The sequence below is a fragment of the Oncorhynchus gorbuscha genome, unplaced genomic scaffold (assembly GCF_021184085.1).
Source record: "Oncorhynchus gorbuscha isolate QuinsamMale2020 ecotype Even-year unplaced genomic scaffold, OgorEven_v1.0 Un_scaffold_2037, whole genome shotgun sequence".
Lineage (NCBI taxonomy): Eukaryota > Metazoa > Chordata > Actinopteri > Salmoniformes > Salmonidae > Oncorhynchus > Oncorhynchus gorbuscha.
Window position 1 is genome coordinate 49,354 of NW_025746648.1, and position 17,691 is coordinate 67,044.

At 42.1% G+C, this 17,691-nt stretch overlaps 1 protein-coding gene across 1 annotated transcript in view; it reads left to right on the forward strand.

Moving 5' to 3' along the window:
• Positions 1-13,034, forward strand: part of LOC124024850 (aminopeptidase N-like) — a 56,980-nt gene extending 43,946 nt beyond the window's left edge. The window contains exons 12-21 of the mRNA XM_046338616.1: positions 2,248-2,375; positions 2,471-2,526; positions 2,628-2,669; positions 2,784-2,892; positions 5,223-5,314; positions 5,556-5,666; positions 5,915-6,082; positions 7,971-8,111; positions 11,082-11,163; positions 12,552-13,034. Of these exons, the coding sequence (XP_046194572.1) occupies positions 2,248-2,375; positions 2,471-2,526; positions 2,628-2,669; positions 2,784-2,892; positions 5,223-5,314; positions 5,556-5,666; positions 5,915-6,082; positions 7,971-8,111; positions 11,082-11,163; positions 12,552-12,704 (1,082 nt within the window). The 3' untranslated portion in view covers positions 12,705-13,034. The remainder of the gene's footprint in view (positions 1-2,247; positions 2,376-2,470; positions 2,527-2,627; positions 2,670-2,783; positions 2,893-5,222; positions 5,315-5,555; positions 5,667-5,914; positions 6,083-7,970; positions 8,112-11,081; positions 11,164-12,551) is intronic.
• Positions 13,035-17,691: the final 4,657 nt, after the last annotated feature.

Sequence of the window (17,691 nt, forward strand, 5' to 3'; positions counted from 1 at the left end):
CTAATGGACAGGTCCATGGGTATCAGTGGAGATGTCCCTGGACTAATGACTAATGAACAGGTCCATGGGTATCAGTGGAGATGTCCCTGGACTAATGACTAATGAACAGGTCCATGGGTATCAGTGGAGATGTCCCTGGACTAATGACTAATGAAGAGGCCCATGGGTATCAGTGGAGATGTCCCTGGACTAATAAACAGGTCCATGGGTATCAGTGGAGATGTCCCTGGACTAATGAACAGGCCCATAGGTATCAGTGGAGATGTCCCTGGACTAATGAACAGGTCCATAGGTATCAGTGGAGATGTCCCTGGACTAATAAACAGGTCCATGGGTATCAGTGGAGATGTCCCTGGACTAATAAACAGGTCCATGGGTATCAGTGGAGATGTCCCTGGACTAATGGACATGGCCAGGTACATGGGTATCAGTGGAGATGTCCCTGGACTAATGACTAATGAACAGGCCCATAGGTATCAGTGGAGATGTCCCTGGACTAATGGACAGGTCCATGGGTATCAGTGGAGATGTCCCTGGACTAATGACTAATGGACAGGTCCATGGGCATCAGTGGAGATGTCCCTGGACTAATGGACAGGCCCATAGGTGTCAGTGGAGATGTCCCTGGACTAATGGACAGGCCCATAGGTGTCAGTGGAGATGTCCCTGGACTAATGACTAATGAACAGGCCCATAGGTATCAGTGGAGATGTCCCTGGACTAATGGACAGGCCCATGGGTATCAGTGGAGATGTTCCTGGACTAATGGACAGGCCCATAGGTATCAGTGGAGATGTCCCTGGACTAATGGACAGGTCCATGGGTATCAGTGGAGATGTCCCTGGACTAATGACTAATGGACAGGCCCATAGGTATCAGTGGAGATGTCCCTGGACTAATGACTAATGAACAGGCCCATAGGTATCAGTGGAGATGTCCCTGGACTAATGACTAATGAACAGGCCCATAGGTATCAGTGGAGATGTCCCTGGACTAATGACTAATGGACAGGCCCATAGGTATCAGTGGAGATGTCCCTGGACTAATGGACAGGCCCATAGGTATCAGTGGAGATGTCCCTGGACTAATGGACAGGTCCATGGGTGTCAGTGGAGATGTCCCTGGACTAATGACTAATGGACAGGCCCATGGGTATCAGTGGAGATGTCCCTGGACTAATGGACAGGTCCATGGGTATCAGTGGAGATGTCCCTGGACTAATGACCAATGGACAGGTCCATGGGCATCAGTGGAGATGTCCCTGGACTAATGGACAGGCCCATAGGTGTCAGTGGAGATGTCCCTGGACTAATGACTAATGAACAGGCCCATAGGTATCAGTGGAGATGTCCCTGGACTAATGGACAGGCCCATGGGTATCAGTGGAGATGTTCCTGGACTAATGGACAGGCCCATGGGTATCAGTGGAGATGTCCCTGGACTAATGGACAGGCCCATAGGTATCAGTGGAGATGTCCCTGGACTAATGGACAGGCCCATAGGTATCAGTGGAGATGTCCCTGGACTAATGGACAGGCCCATAGGTATCAGTGGAGATGTCCCTGGACTAATGGACAGGTCCATGGGTATCAGTGGAGATGTCCCTGGACTAATGACTAATGGACAGGCCCATAGGTATCAGTGGAGATGTCCCTGGACTAATGACTAATGAACAGGCCCATAGGTATCAGTGGAGATGTCCCTGGACTAATGACTAATGAACAGGCCCATAGGTATCAGTGGAGATGTCCCTGGACTAATGACTAATGGACAGGCCCATAGGTATCAGTGGAGATGTCCCTGGACTAATGGACAGGCCCATAGGTATCAGTGGAGATGTCCCTGGACTAATGGACAGGCCCATAGGTATCAGTGGAGATGTCCCTGGACTAATGGACAGGTCCATGGGTGTCAGTGGAGATGTCCCTGGACTAATGACTAATGGACAGGCCCATGGGTATCAGTGGAGATGTCCCTGGACTAATGGACATGGCCAGGTCATGTTATTGTTCATCATAACAGGAAGTTCTGTGTTGAATCCTAACTTGGGACCAAGGTTGTTATGGTAACTTCCCCAAAAAGTCCCTGTTTTCCATAAATCGTGGAGTTTTCATGGAATTCCTTGGGAATTAGTGGGAAGTCAGGGAATCCTCTAACCAGGATATTCTGGAAAACCAGTGAATTTTGTAAAATCTGTCAGAATGTTTCCTTTCTGTGACCAGTGTGTTGAATTGCTCCAACAGACAGACACCCCCATGACAACAGCAGGATCTGAGTGGGTTCTGGCCAACCTCAATGTGTCTGGCTATTACAGGGTTAACTACGACATGGACAACTGGGAACGACTCCTCAACCAGCTCACCACAGACCACACGGTCAGTATACGTTAGTAAACCAATCTTATGTGGATATTACCTATCAGAGTACGATTCCATATGACGCAATGTAACATCAGAACTTCTGTGTGCAGGTCATTCCTTTAATTAACAGAGCTCAAATAGTGGACGATGCCTTTAATCTGGCCAGGTAAAGCTCTTTCTTACCCCCCACCTACTGTATTACCTGGTGAACTGTGTGGAAGCTGGAAGCTGATGCGGTTGTGCTGTCATATTGTTGTGTGTTTCCAGGGCCAAGGTGATCAACACGACATTAGCTCTGAGGACCACCAGGTAACTAGAGTAATATATTCTACTATACAGATGATTATATTATATTACCAGGTACCTGTCTCAGGGGAGAGACTCCGTCCCCTGGGAGTCAGTTCTTATATTATATATTACCAGGTACCTGTCTCAGGAGAGAGACTACATCCCCTGGGAGTCAGCTCTCAGGAATCTCAACTACTATATCCTCATGTTCGACCGTGGACAGGCATACGGGTGCTACAGGTGGGTTCTCACTATAATATAATATATCATTCATTTACATTTGCAAAAGATCTGTCGTCCCCCCAAATTCTCATGGTTTTCCAGAAATCCTGTTGGAAGGATTACAGATTCCCTGCAAAACCCAGGAATGTTTTAAAAGGTTACTGTAATTCTGCTACCCTAAATATACAATATACTATAGTAATAATATGATTTAGTCTGAAATATTGGCCTCTAGTGACGGACATGAAGCTCTAGTATCACTGAACATAGTTTTCGTACGTAAGAAAAGGACAGAACAGCTTACAACATGACATTATTTGTCTCACAGGCGAATACAACCACAATATAATCAGATCAGTATGTTCTCTGGAATACTGGAGGCTGATGACAATTGTGAAACACTGCTATTATTGACTATGGTTGTAGTGCATGAGAAAATGACAACAACAACAACACACAGAGGACATAACAGAGATCTACATAGAGGACATAACAGAGATCAACATAGAGGACATAACAGAGATCAACATAGAGGACATAACAAAGATCTACATAGAGGACATAACAGAGATCTACATAGAGGACATAACAAAGATCTACATAGAGGACATAGAGGACATAACAAAGATCAACATAGAGGACGTAACAAAGATCAACATAGAGGACATAACAGAGATCAACATAGAGGACATAACAAAGATCTACATAGAGGACATAACAGAGATCTACATAGAGGACATAACAAAGATCTACATAGAGGACATAGAGGACATAACAAAGATCAACATAGAGGACATAACAAAGATCAACATAGAGGACATAACAAAGATCAACATAGAGGACATAACAAAGATCTACATAGAGGACATAACAGAAATCTACATAGAGGACATAACAAAGATCTACATAGAGGACATAGAGGACATAACAAAGATCAACATAGAGGACATAACAAAGATCTACATAGAGGAAATAACAAAGATCTACATAGAGGACATAGAGGACATAACAAAGATCAACATAGAGGACATAACAGAGATCTACATAGAGGACATAACAGAGATCTACATAGAGGACATAACAAAGATCTACATAGAGGACATAACAGAGATCTACATAGAGGACATAACAGAGATCTACATAGAGGACATAACAAAGATCTACATAGAGGACATAACAGAGATCAACATAGAGGACATAACAGAGATCTACATAGAGGACATAACAGAGATCTACATAGAGGACATAACAAAGATCTACATAGAGGACATAACAAAGATCTACATAGAGGACATAACAGAGATCTACATAGAGGACATAACAAAGATCTACATAGAGGACATAACAGAGATCTACATAGAGGACATAACAGAGATCTACATAGAGGACATAACAAAGATCTACATAGAGGACATAACAGAGATCAACATAGAGGACATAACAGAGATCTACATAGAGGACATAACAGAGATCTACATAGAGGACATAACAAAGATCTACATAGAGGACATAACAAAGATCTACATAGAGGACATAACAGAGATCAACATAGAGGACATAACAGAGATCTACATAGAGGACATAACAGAGATCTACATAGAGGACATAACAGAGATCAACATAGAGGACATAACAGAGATCTACATAGAGGACATAACAGAGATCTACATAGAGGACATAACAAAGATCTACATAGAGGACATAACAGAGATCTACATAGAGGACATAACAGAGATCTACATAGAGGACATAACAAAGATCTACATAGAGGACATAACAGAGATCAACATAGAGGACATAACAGAGATCTACATAGAGGACATAACAGAGATCTACATAGAGGACATAACAAAGATCTACATAGAGGACATAACAAAGATCTACATAGAGGACATAACAGAGATCTACATAGAGGACATAACAAAGATCTACATAGAGGACATAACAGAGATCTACATAGAGGACATAACAAAGATCTACATAGAGGACATAACAGAGATCTACATAGAGGACATAACAAAGATCTACATAGAAGACATAACAAAGATCAACATAGAGGACATAACAAAGATCTACATAGAAGACATAACAAAGATCTACATAGAGGACATAACAGAGATCAACAGGTTGATTGGTTCATACTGTACTTCTCTCAGGCTTAGCTGAAACAACAGGTCTGATTGGTTCATACTGTACTTCTCCCAGGCTTAGCAGAAACAACAGGTCTGATTGGTTCATACTGTAGTTCTCCCAGGCTTAGCAGAATCAACAGGTCTGATTGGTTCATACTGTAGTTCTCCCAGGGTTACCTGAAACAACAGGGCTGATTGGTTCATACTGTTTGTCTCCCAGGGTTACCTGAAGATGCAGATCACCCCCCTGTTTGAGTACTTCAGGACCATAACAGTTGATTGGACCAGAGTCCCCACTGGACACAACGACCAGTAACAACTCTGCTTTTCAAATTAAATGTTATTTTAAACTAATTAAGATACATAATTGTATTTGTAAATATATCTTTCTGTCGCTTCTCTTACAACAGTAAATACACATTATCGGTCTGTTTTCAAAAGGAGTGCACTACATAGGGAATAGGGTGCTATTTGGGATGAACCCTTAGATATTACCATCATGTGTTGTAGGCCGTTCCACAGCCCTGTCCCTCTTGTCTCTCCTATCTCTCAGATACAACCAGATCAACGCCATATCTTTTGCGTGTCGTATGGGAGTGGAGCGCTGCAGGGTTCTCACCAGCGATTGGTTCAGAGAGTGGATGCTGAACCCAGACCACAACCCGTGAGTACGAAGCACAATTATTTGGGTTTCCATATCCTGGGTCTTTCCCAAACTTCCCAGGTTTACCAGAAATCCCAGCTGAAGGATTCCTGGAATCAGGAAGGAATAAGTAGGAAAACTGGGACTCCTCCAACTGGTAATTATGGGAAAAGTATACCAGAAACCCTAAGGATGTTTAGAATTAACGTGATTGTTTTCCTTCTCTTCAATGATGCTGATTTTGTGTTTATGCAACTCTTTATGGACAGGATTCACCCCAACCTGAAGACAACAGTGTACTGTAACGCTATCGCAGCAGGAGGGGTGGCGGAATGGGACTTTGCCTGGCAGATGTTCAAGAACGCCACAGTAGCCACAGAGGCTGCCAAGCTGAGGTCCTCCCTGGCCTGTACTAAGGTCCCATGGCTGCTGAACAGGTAGGTACAGAGGCTGCCAAGCTGAGGTCCTCCCTGGTCTGTACTAAGGTCCCTGCTGAACAGGTAGGTACAGAGGCTGCCAAGCTGAGGTCCTCCCTGGCCTGTACTAAGGTCCCTGCTGAACAGGTAGGTACAGAGGCTGCCAAGCTGAGGTCCTCCCTGGTCTGTACTAAGGTCCCCTGCTGAACAGGTAGGTACAGAGGCTGCCAAGCTGAGGTCCTCCCTGGTCTGTACTAAGGTCCCTGCTGAACAGGTAGGTACAGAGGCTGCCAAGCTGAGGTCCTCCCTGGTCTGTACTAAGGTCCCTGCTGAACAGGTAGGTACAGAATCCTCAGCAGGAGCTAACACTCAGAACCACTTCATACCTAATGGTCACTGTAAAGCAATGCTTTCCCTTCTCCGTCCACATCATTGTGTATTCATACCTAATGGTCACTGTAAAGCAATGCATTCCCTTCTCCGTCCACATCATTGTGTATTCATACCCTAATGGTCACTGTAAAGCAATGCTTTCCCTTCTCCGTCCACATCATCGTGTATTCATCCTCCACGTGTTGATCCGTCTCACTGGTTTACAACAGGAAAAGACACGTGTCCTCACCTGTCTAAGTGTTATTTGGAGATGGTTCACTCTGTAACTCGAAAGGGTCATTTTAAGATGGCAGTCATTTTGGCGCAGTGACTCACTCACTACCCAAAACAGATGCAACTGGTTTCAAGTGGCTAAGACAAGTCATTTGATCTCCTACTGCTATCTAGTGGACAGATTGGGAATGAGACGGGGGATATATTTACATCAATAGATAGGTAGAGATTTCCTCTTTCTCCTCATGTGCCTCCAGAGAGTATTCATACCCCTTCGTCCACATGTTGTTGTTACAGACAGAATTCAAAATGAATTAAAGATTGATTTGTTTCTCACCCATCTACACACAATACCCCACAATGACATTTACATAAGAATTCACACCCCTGAGTCAATGCATGTTAGAATCATCTTTGGCAGCGATTACAGCTGTGTGTCTTTACGGGTAAATGTCTAAGAGCGATTACAGCTGTGTGTCTTTATGGGTCTCTAAGAGCGATTACAGCTGTGTGTCTTTACGGGTAAATATCTAAGAGCGATTACAGCTGTGTGTCTTTATGGGTAAATCTCTAAGAGTGATTACAGCTGTGTGTCTTTATGGGTAAATGTCTAAGAGCGATTACAGCTGTGTGTCTTTACGGGTAAATGTCTAAGAGCGATTACAGCTGTGTGTCTTTATGGATAAATATCTAAGAGCGATTACAGCTGTGTGTCTTTATGGGTAAATATCTAAGAGCGATTACAGCTGTGTGTCTTTATGGGTAAATATCTAAGAGCGATTACAGCTGTGTGTCTTTATGGGTAAATATCTAAGAGCGATTACAGCTGTGTGTCTTTATGGGTAAATATCTAATAGCGATTACAGCTGTGTGTCTTTATGGGTAAATATCTAAGAGCGATTACTGCTGTGAGTCTTTATGGGTCTCCAAGAGCGATTACAGCTGTGTGTAGAGCTTTCCACACCTGGTTTGAAAAACATAATTCCTCTTTGATATTATGGGATATTGTGTGTGGGCCAGTGGCAAAACAATCTAAATGTAATTGACTTTAAATTCAGCCTGTAACACAACAACATTTGTAAAAAGTCAAGGAGTGTGAATACTTTCTGAAGGTACTGTATATCATTCCTGCATGAGAACAATTATTCCTCTAAAAGTAAAAATAAAATCACAAGCCCTGCGCTTTTAAAAGGCTGTGTTTGTGCATGTTTAGAGCAACACCATTAGGTAAAAAATCAGACTTATCGATTCATCAGAATCCCACTCGAGATGATTCACAAATTCCTGTTTTGTGTTGAAACAGGTATCTGGATTATTCCCTGGATCCAGCTAAGATCCGAAAGCAGGACTGCACCTCCACCATCAACTACATCGCTGGTAACGTGGTGGGGATGCCCCTGGCCTGGGACTTCATCAGGGCTAGGTGGAACTACATCTATACAGAGTAAGTCATCAGGGCTAGGTGGAACTACATCTATACAGAGTAAGTCATCAGGGCTAGGTGGAACTGCATCTATGCAGAGTAAGTCATCAGGGCTAGGTGGAACTACATCTATACAGAGTAAGTCATCAGGGCTAGGTGGAACTACATCTATACAGAGTAAGTCTAGGTGGAACTGTAAGTCGCTCTGGATAAGAGCGTCTGCTAAATGACTTAAATGTAAATGTAAATGTAAACTACATCTATACAGAGTAAGACATCAGGGCTAGGTGGAACTACATCTGTACAGAGTAAGTCTAGATGGAACTACATCTATACAGAGTAAGTAATATATAATAATATAATAATAATATAATAATAATATATAATAATAATATAATAATATAATAATAATAATATATGCCATTTAGCAGATGCTTTTATCCAAAGCGACTTACAGTCATGTGTGCATACATTCTACGTATGGGTCGAATCGAACCCACTACCCTGTCGTTACAAGCGCCATGCTCTACCAACTGAGCTACAGAAGGACTTGGTGGAACTACATCTACACAGAGTAAATCTAGGCGAAACTACATCTATACAGAGTAAGTCTAGGTGGAACTACATCTATACAGAGTAAGTCATCAGGGCTAGGTGGTACTACATCTATACAGAGTAAGTCTAGGTGGAACTACATCTATACAGAGTAAGTCATCAGGGCTAGGTGGAACTACATCTGTACAGAGTAAGTCTAGGTGGAACTAAATCTATACAGAGCAAGTCTAGATGGAACTACATCTATGCAGAGGAAGTCATCAGGGCTAGGTGGAACTACATCTATACAGAGTAAGTCATCAGGGCTAGGTGGAACTACATCTGTACAGAGTAAGTCTAGGTGGAACTACATCTATACAGAGTAAGTCTAGATGGAATTACATCTATGCAGAGGAAGTCATCAGGGCTAGGTGGAACTACATCTATACAGAGTAAGTCATCAGGGCTAGGTGGAACTACATCTGTACAGAGTAAGTCTAGGTGGAACTACATCTATACAGAGTAAGTCATCAGGACTAGGTGGAACTAAATCTATGCAGAGTAAGTCATCAGGGCTAGGTGGAACTACATCTATACAGAGTAAGTCATCAGGGCTAGGTGGAACTACATCTATACAGAGTAAGTCTAGGTGGAACTACATCTATGCAGAGTAAGTCTAGGTGGAACTACATCGAGGCAGAGGAAGTCTAGGTGGAACTACATCTATACAGTGTATGTCTATGTGGAACTACATCTATACAGAGTAAGTCATCAGGGCTAGGTGGAACTACATCTATACAGTGTAAGTCTAGGTGGAACTGCATCTATGCAGAGTAAGTCTAGGTGGAACTACATCTATACAGTGTAAGTTTAGGTGGAACTACATCTATACAGAGTAAGTCTAGGTGGAACTACATCTATACAGAGTAAGTCTAGGTGGAACTACATCTATGCAGAGTAAGTCTAGGTGGAACAACATCTGTACAGAGTAAGTCTAGGTGGGGCTATATCTATACAGAGTAAGTCTAGGTGGAACTACATCTATGCAGAGTAAGTCTAGGTGGGGCTATATCTATACAGAGTAAGTCTAGGTAGAACTACATCTATGCAGAGTAAGTCTAGGTGGAACTACATCTATGCAGAGTAAGTCTAGGTGGAACTACATCTATGCAGAGTAAGTCTAGTTGGAACTACATCTATACAGAGTAAGTCTAGGTGGAACTACATCTATGCAGAGTAAGTCTAGGTGGAACTACATCTGTACAGAGTAAGTCTAGGTGGAACTACATCTATACAGTGTAAGTTTAGGTGGAACTACATCTATACAGAGTAAGTCTAGGTGGAACTACATCTATACAGAGTAAGTCTAGGTGAAACTACATCTATACAGAGTAAGTCTAGTTGGAACTACATCTATGCAGAGTAAGTCTAGGTGGAACTACATCTATACAGAGTAAGTCTAGGTGGAACTACATCTGTACAGAGTAAGTCTAGGTGGAACTACATCTATGCAGAGTAAGTCTAGGTGGAACTACATCTATACAGAGTAAGTCTAGGTGGAACTACATCTATGCAGAGTAAGTCTAGGTGGAACAACATCTGTACAGAGTAAGTCTAGGTGGGGCTATATCTATACAGAGTAAGTCTAGGTGGAACTACATCTATGCAGAGTAAGTCTAGGTGGGGCTATATCTATACAGAGTAAGTCTAGGTAGAACTACATCTATGCAGAGTAAGTCTAGGTGGAACTACATCTATGCAGAGTAAGTCTAGGTGGAACTACATCTATACAGTGTAAGTCTAGGTGGAACTACATCTATGCAGAGTAAGTCTAGGTGGAACTACATCTGTACAGAGTAAGTCTAGGTGGAACTACATCTATGCAGAGTAAGTCTAGGTGGAACTACATCTGTACAGAGTAAGTCTAGGTGGAACTACATCTGTACAGAGTAAGTCTAGGTGGAACTACATCTATGCAGAGTAAGTCTAGGTGGAACTACATCTATACAGAGTAAGTCTAGGTGGAACTACATCTATGCAGAGTAAGTCTAGGTGGGGCTATATCTATACAGAGTAAGTCTAGGTAGAACTACATCTATGCAGAGTAAGTCTAGGTGGAACTACATCTATGCAGAGTAAGTCTAGGTGGAACTACATCTATACAGTGTAAGTCTAGGTGGAACTACATCTATGCAGAGTAAGTCTAGGTGGAACTACATCTGTACAGAGTAAGTCTAGGTGGAACTACATCTATGCAGAGTAAGTCTAGGTGGAACTACATCTGTACAGAGTAAGTCTAGGTGGAACTACATCTGTACAGAGTAAGTCTAGGTGGAACTACATCTGTACAGAGTAAGTCTAGGTGGGGCTATTGGACATCATGTAACTGTGAACATGTATCAGAGAAACTGATGTTTATTCACTAAGATAATAATAATCCATCTCTGTACCTGGCAGATATGGTGCTGGATCCTTCTCATTCTCTAACCTCATCAACGGAGTGACCAGGAGATTCTCTACTGACTTTGAGCTGAAGCAGGTTGGTACTGTGGCCTTGAGCTGAATCAGGGCTGTCCAACCCTGTTCCTGGAGAGCTTACCCTCCTGTAAGGTTTTCATCCTAACCCTGTTCCTGGAGAGCTACCCTCCTGTAAGGTTTTCAAAGGGGTGAAAACCTGGGGTGAAACCTACATTACGGTAGCTCTCCAGGAACAGGGTTGGAGTTAAAACCTACAGGACGGTATCTCTACAGGAACAAGGTTGGAGTTAAAATCTACAGGACAGTATCTCTCCAGGAACAGGGTTGAGCAGCCCTGGGCTGTGTGGAACTACATCTACGCAGAGTAAGTCTAGGTGGAACTACATCTATACAGAGTAAGTCTAGGTGGAACTACATCTACACAGAGTAAGTCTAGATGGAACTACATCTATACAGAGTAAGTCATCAGGGATAGGTGGAACTACATCTATACAGTGTACGTCTAGGTGGAACTACATCTATACAGAGTAAGTCTAGGTGGAACTACATCTACACAGAGTAAGTCTAGGTGGAACTACATCTATACAGAGTAAGTCTAGGTGGAACTACATCTATACAGAGTAAGTCATCAGGGATAGGTGGAACTACATCTATACAGTGTACGTCTAGGTGGAACTACATCTATACATAGTAAGTCTAGGTGGAACTACATCTACACAGAGTAAGTCTAGGTGGAACTACATCTATACAGAGTAAGTCTAGGTGGAACTACATCTATACAGAGTAAGTCCAGGTGGAACTACATATATGCAGAGTAAGACTAGGTGGAACTACATCTATGCAGAGTAAGTCTAGGTGGAACTACATCTATACAGAGTAAGTCATCAGGGCTAGGTGGAACTACATCTATAAAGAGCAAGTTATCAGGGCTGAATGGATGAATGGATGGATGGTCTGTTTGTTGGGGGGGGTTTACAGATACAGTTTAATAAGGTATAAATTAGACTAGAGGTATATGTATGGATGGATGGTCTGTTTGTTGGGGGGTGGTTACAGATACAGTTTAATAAGGTATAAATTAGACTAGAGGTATATGAATGGATGGATGGTCTGTTTGTTGGGGGGTTACAGATACAGTTTAATAAGGTATAATTTAGACTAGAGGTATATGTATGGATGGATGGTCTGTTTGTTGGGGGGGGGGTTACAGATACAGTTTAATAAGGTATAAATTAGACTGGAGGTATATGTATGGATGGATGGTCTGTTTGTTGGGGGGGGTTTACAGATACAGTTTAATAAGGTATAATTTAGACTAGAGGTATATGTATGGATGGATGGTCTGTTTGTTGGGGGGGCAGAGCTTGTTTTCCTCCATCTCAAATGAGTTAGAAACTACAACATTGTTGAGTCAGTATTGTGATTTCTACCATGTTTCTATAATTGCAGCTGAAGCAGTTTAAAGAGGACAATGCCCGTGTGGGGTTTGGCTCGGGGACGCTGGCTCTGGAGCAGGCTATTGAGAGGACTACGGCCAACATCAAATGGGTGGCGGAGAACCAGGAGCATGTTGTGAAGTGGTTGGCCAATGAATGTACGTGAAATACCCCCCACTACAGCACCGTGCGACCAGGCCAATGGTGTTACTGCTTACTGAACCATCAGGGATATACAGACTGTATTAAACAGACCACAAACATGGGGCTGTGTGTCCCAAATGGAACCCTATTCCCTGTATAGCGTGCTACATAGGGCTCTGTTTAAAAAGAGTGCACTCCATAGGGAAAAGGGAGCCATTTGGGACAGAGATGTGCTGTATAATGATGAATGGACCAAAATCATGTTGTTACTTTAATCATGTGCATCCATTTTGAATTGTCAGTTTTTCATGTTCTCATGTTAATGTCTGCCAATAAACGCTCAGTTAATATCGTCAGTTTTCAATCTCCACAATATGTTCCTGGTCTTTACCTTCAGTTTCCAATCTCCACAATATGTTCCTGCTCTTTACCTTCAGTTTCTCCCCAATATGTTCCTGCTCTTTACCTTCAGTTTCCAATCTCCACAATATGTTCCTGCTCTTTACCTTCAGTTTCCAATCTCCACAATATGTTCCTGCTCTTTACCTTCAGTTTCTCCACAATATGTTCCTGCTCTTTACCTTCAGTTTCTCCACAATATGTTCCTGCTCTTTACCTTCAGTTTCCAATCTCCACAATATGTTCCTGCTCTTTACCTTCAGTTTCCAATCTCCACAATATGTTCCTGCTCTTTACCTTCAGTTTCTCCACAATATGTTCCTGCTCTTTACCTTCAGTTTCTCCACAATATGTTCCTGCTCTTTACCTTCAGTTTCTCCCCAATGTGTTCCTGCTCTTTACCTTCAGTTTCTCCCCAATGTGTTCCTGCTCTTTACCTTCAGTTTCTCCACAATATGTTCCTGCTCTTTACCTTCAGTTTCTCCACAATATGTTCCTGGTCTTTACCTTCAGTTTCCAATCTCCACAATATGTTCCTGGTCTTTACCTTCAGTTTCCAATCTCTCCAATATGTTCCTGCTCTTTACCTTCAGTTTCTCCCCAATATATTCCTGCTCTTTACCTTCAGTTTCCAATCTCCCCAATGTGTTCCTGCTCTTTACCTTCAGTTTCTCCACAATATGTTCCTGCTCTTTACCTTCAGTTTCTCCACAATATGTTCCTGCTCTTTACCTTCAGTTTCCAATCTCCACAATATGTTCCTGCTCTTTACCTTCAGTTTCCAATCTCCACAATATGTTCCTGCTCTTTACCTTCAGTTTCCAATCTCCACAATATGTTCCTGGTCTTTACCTTCAGTTTCCAATCTCCACAATATGTTCCTGCTCTTTACCGTCAGTTTCCAATCTCCACAATATGTTCCTGGTCTTTACCTTCAGTTTCCAATCTCCACAATATGTTCCTGCTCTTTACCTTCAGTTTCCAATCTCCACAATGTGTTCCTGCTCTTTACCTTCAGTTTCTCCACAATATGTTCCTGCTCTTTACCTTCAGTTTCTCCACAATATGTTCCTGCTCTTTACCTTCAGTTTCCAATCTCCACAATATGTTCCTGCTCTTTACCTTCAGTTTCCAATCTCCACAATATGTTCCTGCTCTTTACCTTCAGTTTCTCCCAATATGTTCCTGCTCTTTACCTTCAGTATCCAATACGTTCCTGCTCTTTACCTTCAGTTTCCAATCTCCACAATATGTTCCTGCTCTTTACCTTCAGTTTCCAATCTCCACAATATGTTCCTGCTCTTTACCTTCAGTTTCTCCCCAATGTGTTCCTGCTCTTTACCTTCAGTTTCTCCACAATATGTTCCTGCTCTTTACCTTCAGTTTCCAATCTCTCCAATATGTTCCTGCTCTTTACCTTCAGTTTCTCCACAATATGTTCCTGCTCTTTACCTTCAGTTTCTCCCCAATGTGTTCCTGCTCTTTACCTTCAGTTTCCAATCTCCACAATATGTTCCTGCTCTTTACCTTCAGTTTCTCTCCAATGTGTTCCTGCTCTTTACCTTCAGTTTCTCTCCAATATGTTCCTGCTCTTTACCTTCAGTTTCTCCCCAATATGTTCCTGGTCTTTACCTTCAGTTTCTCTCCAATATGTTCCTGGTCTTTACCTTCAGTTTCTCTCCAATATGTTCCTGCTCTTTACCTTCAGTTTCCAATCTCCACAATATGTTCCTCCTCTTTACCTTCAGTTTCCAATCTCCACAATATGTTCCTGCTCTTTACCTTCAGTTTCTCCCCAATATGTTCCTGCTCTTTACCTTCAGTTTCCAATCTCCACAATATGTTCCTGCTCTTTACCTTCAGTTTCTCCACAATATGTTACTGCTCTTTACCTTCAGTTTCTCCCCAATATGTTCCTGCTCTTTACCTTCAGTTTCTCCACAATATGTTCCTGCTCTTTACCTTCAGTTTCTCCACAATATGTTCCTGCTCTTTACCTTCAGTTTCCAATCTCCACAATATGTTCCTGCTCTTTACCTTCAGTTTCTCCCCAATATGTTCCTGCTCTTTACCTTCAGTTTCTCCACAATATGTTCCTGCTCTTTACCTTCAGTTTCTCCACAATATGTTCCTGCTCTTTACCTTCAGTTTCTCCACAATATGTTCCTGCTCTTTACCTTCAGTTTCTCCACAATATGTTCCTGCTCTTTACCTTCAGTTTCCAATCTCCACAATATGTTCCTGCTCTTTACCTTCAGTTTCCAATCTCCACAATATGTTCCTGCTCTTTACCTTCAGTTTCCAATCTCCACAATATGTTCCTGCTCTTTACCTTCAGTTTCCAATCTCTCCAATATGTTCCTGCTCTTTACCTTCAGTTTCTCCACAATATGTTCCTGCTCTTTACCTTCAGTTTCTCCCCAATGTGTTCCTGCTCTTTACCTTCAGTTTCCAATCTCCACAATATGTTCCTGCTCTTTACCTTCAGTTTCCAATCTCTCCAATATGTTCCTGCTCTTTACCTTCAGTTTCTCCACAATATGTTCCTGCTCTTTACCTTCAGTTTCTCCACAATATGTTCCTGCTCTTTACCTTCAGTTTCCAATCTCCACAATATGTTCCTGCTCTTTACCTTCAGTTTCTCTCCAATATGTTCCTGCTCTTTACCTTCAGTTTCTCTCCAATAAGTTCCTGGTCTTTACCTTCAGTTTCTCTCCAATATGTTCCTGCTCTTTACCTTCAGTTTCCAATCTCCACAATATGTTCCTCCTCTTTACCTTCAGTTTCCAATCTCCACAATATGTTCCTGCTCTTTACCTTCAGTTTCTCCACAATGTGTTCCTGCTCTTTACCTTCAGTTTCTCCACAATATGTTCCTGCTCTTTACCTTCAGTTTCTCCACAATATGTTTCTGCTCTTTACCTTCAGTTTCCAATCTCCACAATATGTTCCTGCTCTTTACCTTCAGTTTCTCCACAATATGTTCCTGCTCTTTACCTTCAGTTTCTCTCCAATATGTTCCTGCTCTTTACCTTCAGTTTCTCCCCAATATGTTCCTGGTCTTTACCTTCAGTTTCTCTCCAATATGTTCCTGGTCTTTACCTTCAGTTTCTCTCCAATATGTTCCTGCTCTTTACCTTCAGTTTCCAATCTCCACAATATGTTCCTGCTCTTTACCTTCAGTTTCTCCCCAATATGTTCCTGCTCTTTACCTTCAGTTTCTCCACAATATGTTCCTGCTCTTTACCTTCAGTTTCTCCACAATATGTTCCTGCTCTTTACCTTCAGTTTCCAATCTCCACAATATGTTCCTGCTCTTTACCTTCAGTTTCCAATCTCCACAATATGTTCCTGCTCTTTACCTTCAGTTTCTCCCCAATATGTTCCTGCTCTTTACCTTCAGTTTCCAATACGTTCCTGCTCTTTACCTTCAGTTTCCAATCTCCACAATATGTTCCTGCTCTTTACCTTCAGTTTCCAATCTCCACAATATGTTCCTGCTCTTTACCTTCAGTTTCCAATCTCTCCAATATGTTCCTGCTCTTTACCTTCAGTTTCTCCACAATATGTTCCTGCTCTTTACCTTCAGTTTCTCCACAATATGTTCCTGCTCTTTACCTTCAGTTTCCAATCTCCACAATATGTTCCTGCTCTTTACCTTCAGTTTCTCTCCAATATGTTCCTGCTCTTTACCTTCAGTTTCTCTCCAATATGTTCCTGGTCTTTACCTTCAGTTTCTCTCCAATATGTTCCTGCTCTTTACCTTCAGTTTCCAATCTCCACAATATGTTCCTCCTCTTTACCTTCAGTTTCCAATCTCCACAATATGTTCCTGCTCTTTACCTTCAGTTTCCAATCTCCACAATGTGTTCCTGCTCTTTACCTTCAGTTTCTCCACAATGTGTTCCTGCTCTTTACCTTCAGTTTCTCCACAATATGTTCCTGCTCTTTACCTTCAGTTTCCAATACGTTCCTGCTCTTTACCTTCAGTTTCCAATCTCCACAATATGTTCCTGCTCTTTACCTTCAGTTTCCAATACGTTCCTGCTCTTTACCTTCAGTTTCCAATCTCCACAATATGTTCCTGCTCTTTACCTTCAGTTTCCAATCTCCACAATATGTTCCTGCTCTTTACCTTCAGTTTCCAATCTCTCCAATATGTTCCTGCTCTTTACCTTCAGTTTCTCCACAATATGTTCCTGCTCTTTACCTTCAGTTTCTCCACAATATGTTCCTGCTCTTTACCTTCAGTTTCTCCACAATATGTTCCTGCTCTTTACCTTCAGTTTCCAATCTCCACAATATGTTCCTGCTCTTTACCTTCAGTTTCCAAGCTCCACAATATGTTCCTGCTCTTTACCTTCAGTTTCCAATCTCTCAATATGTTCCTGCTCTTTACCTTCAGTTTCTCCCCAATATGTTCCTGCTCTTTACCTTCAGTTTCTCCACAATATGTTCCTGCTCTTTACCTTCAGTTTCCAATCTCTCCAATATGTTCCTGCTCTTTACCTTCAGTTTCTCCACAATATGATCCTGCTCTTTACCTTCAGTTTCTCCCCAATGTGTTCCTGCTCTTTACCTTCAGTTTCCAATCTCCACAATATGTTCCT